Here is a 1,733-nt window from a genome sequence, read left to right as displayed (position 1 = left end):
AGTTTAAACAAAATGCTTCAAATCCAAATGCTACTTCACGTAGCGTTTAACAAACCGCTACGGCGTTACCAGCTACAAACTATCTGCTACCAACTAGTTTTGCCAAAAAAAACCCTAAGTTTAGAGACGAAAATTACAACTAAACCTTAAGTCAAATATTCTTTGGAAGTTGAAACTTTAAACATTAGCCAATTAAAGAAAACGTATTGCAAACAACGTGACATTTTTCAAATTTTACGGTTTCTTAAAAATTATAATCATTTAAATAAAACATGATAAAGGAAGAAATGGGTCGGATTGAATCCTTTTATTATAATGTTTGGCTTCATGTATAACTGTATATAAATGTACATCCTTACCATCAATTTAAGATTTAGAAACCCACGAGAAACACAAAAGGGTTTAAAGGAAAAGGAAAGAAAAAGCAGCACTTGAAGATATGCATTAGGAAAAAGTGATTTCCAACTTTCATTTGAATTAACAAACTTACTGTATTTGGCAAGGCAAACACATGTGGACTCTGACAAAATTTTGTACAACAAATATTCAAATTAGCAATTATTTTAACAATCGTATATGAATTAAGTATGACCATATCATAGAAAGTATATAAAAACTATTTACACGATAAATGTGGCTGTTTAAACCATTATATTAATAATCAAGACCCCTTATAAATACTACTCGATATAATACCCTTGAGACAAAAAATGGCTACCCCATCTTCTTATTCTTTCCCAATGAGACTACCTCCACTGATTTCTTCTTCTTCTTCTTCTTCTTTAGCAACCTCCATGAAATTCAAAACCCTGGTTCACAACTTCATCTTCTCCCACCTATGTCGGTTCACTCGGACCTACACCAAGGCTAAATCCATTGTCATTAACCTCTTCAAAGAAACTCATCTGAACAATATCAAATTCTTGGATCCCTTCATCTTAAAAAGAAACAAAACCAAAAACAAAAACAAGGTTTATTTTGGATCATTTAGGTTGCATTACAACTGGTGTTCATCTCATGTAGTCCCAGTGACATCACTCGAGATGCAAGATGCGTTTAACAACCATGTTTATTATGATTCCACATGGCGCTCCTATGTTGATCATGAGATGGTGTTAGAGTCACAGCTTACAGGGTACCTCCATTGGCTCGAAGAGAAGAACAAAGGTGATGGTGGTTGTGATCAGATTAATGAGATCGATCGTCTTGCTGATAAATTCATAGCAAATGGCCACGAGAAGTTTATGTTGGAAAAGCAGGAATCATACAGGAGATTTCAAGAAATGATGGCGAGAAGTGTGTGAATTACTCAAAGGTTTGTGTTGGTCGCTTTATAATAGGTTCGTTTTGTTTTTGTTATTACTTATGAGTGTTTGGTGGCATAACAATCAAAGGAATTTATGGTTTTGGAAAAGTTGGTTTGATTCATGATTGGATTTTAGAGGGACTTGTTTGGGAATTATCAATTACTTGTATTTTGAATGTTTATAAGTTGGACAGATTTGATTGTATAGTCATTTTCCTTCAAATTTCCGATGTTGGCAACTTTTGGAAACTTTATGATGCAATGTTAGAGAAAAAGAAACTGTCGGGAAACAAATAAAAAAGTACAAGAAATGTTTTCTCTTTCACATTATGGATTCTTATATATTACATTGAACAAAGTTCATATAACGATCAAATTTAGAAATTAAAAGAAATAACAAAAATAATATATCCTCAGTTCATGAAAA

General features: G+C 32.8%; 1 protein-coding gene across 1 annotated transcript; it reads left to right on the top strand.

Annotated features, from left to right (window-relative positions):
• Positions 1 to 678: 678 nt before the first annotated feature.
• On the top strand, positions 679 to 1,529 carry LOC145068948 (uncharacterized). The gene has a single exon (XM_079015910.1). The coding sequence runs from the start codon at positions 711 to 713 to the stop codon at positions 1,302 to 1,304; it is 594 nt and encodes a 197-aa protein (XP_078872036.1). The 5' UTR covers positions 679 to 710; the 3' UTR covers positions 1,305 to 1,529.
• Positions 1,530 to 1,733: the final 204 nt, after the last annotated feature.

This window comes from Lactuca serriola, chromosome 8, assembly GCF_051521515.1.
Source record: "Lactuca serriola cultivar US96UC23 chromosome 8, Lser_US96UC23_V15, whole genome shotgun sequence".
In the NCBI taxonomy this organism is placed as follows: domain Eukaryota; kingdom Viridiplantae; phylum Streptophyta; class Magnoliopsida; order Asterales; family Asteraceae; genus Lactuca; species Lactuca serriola.
Note: the sequence above shows the minus strand (reverse complement) of the source record. Positions and strands in the feature narration are given on the sequence as shown.

Coding starts and splice junctions, on each gene's coding strand:
- LOC145068948 (XM_079015910.1), top strand. CDS start 711: ATGGCTACCCCATCTTCTTATTCTTTCCCAATGAGACTACCTCCACTG.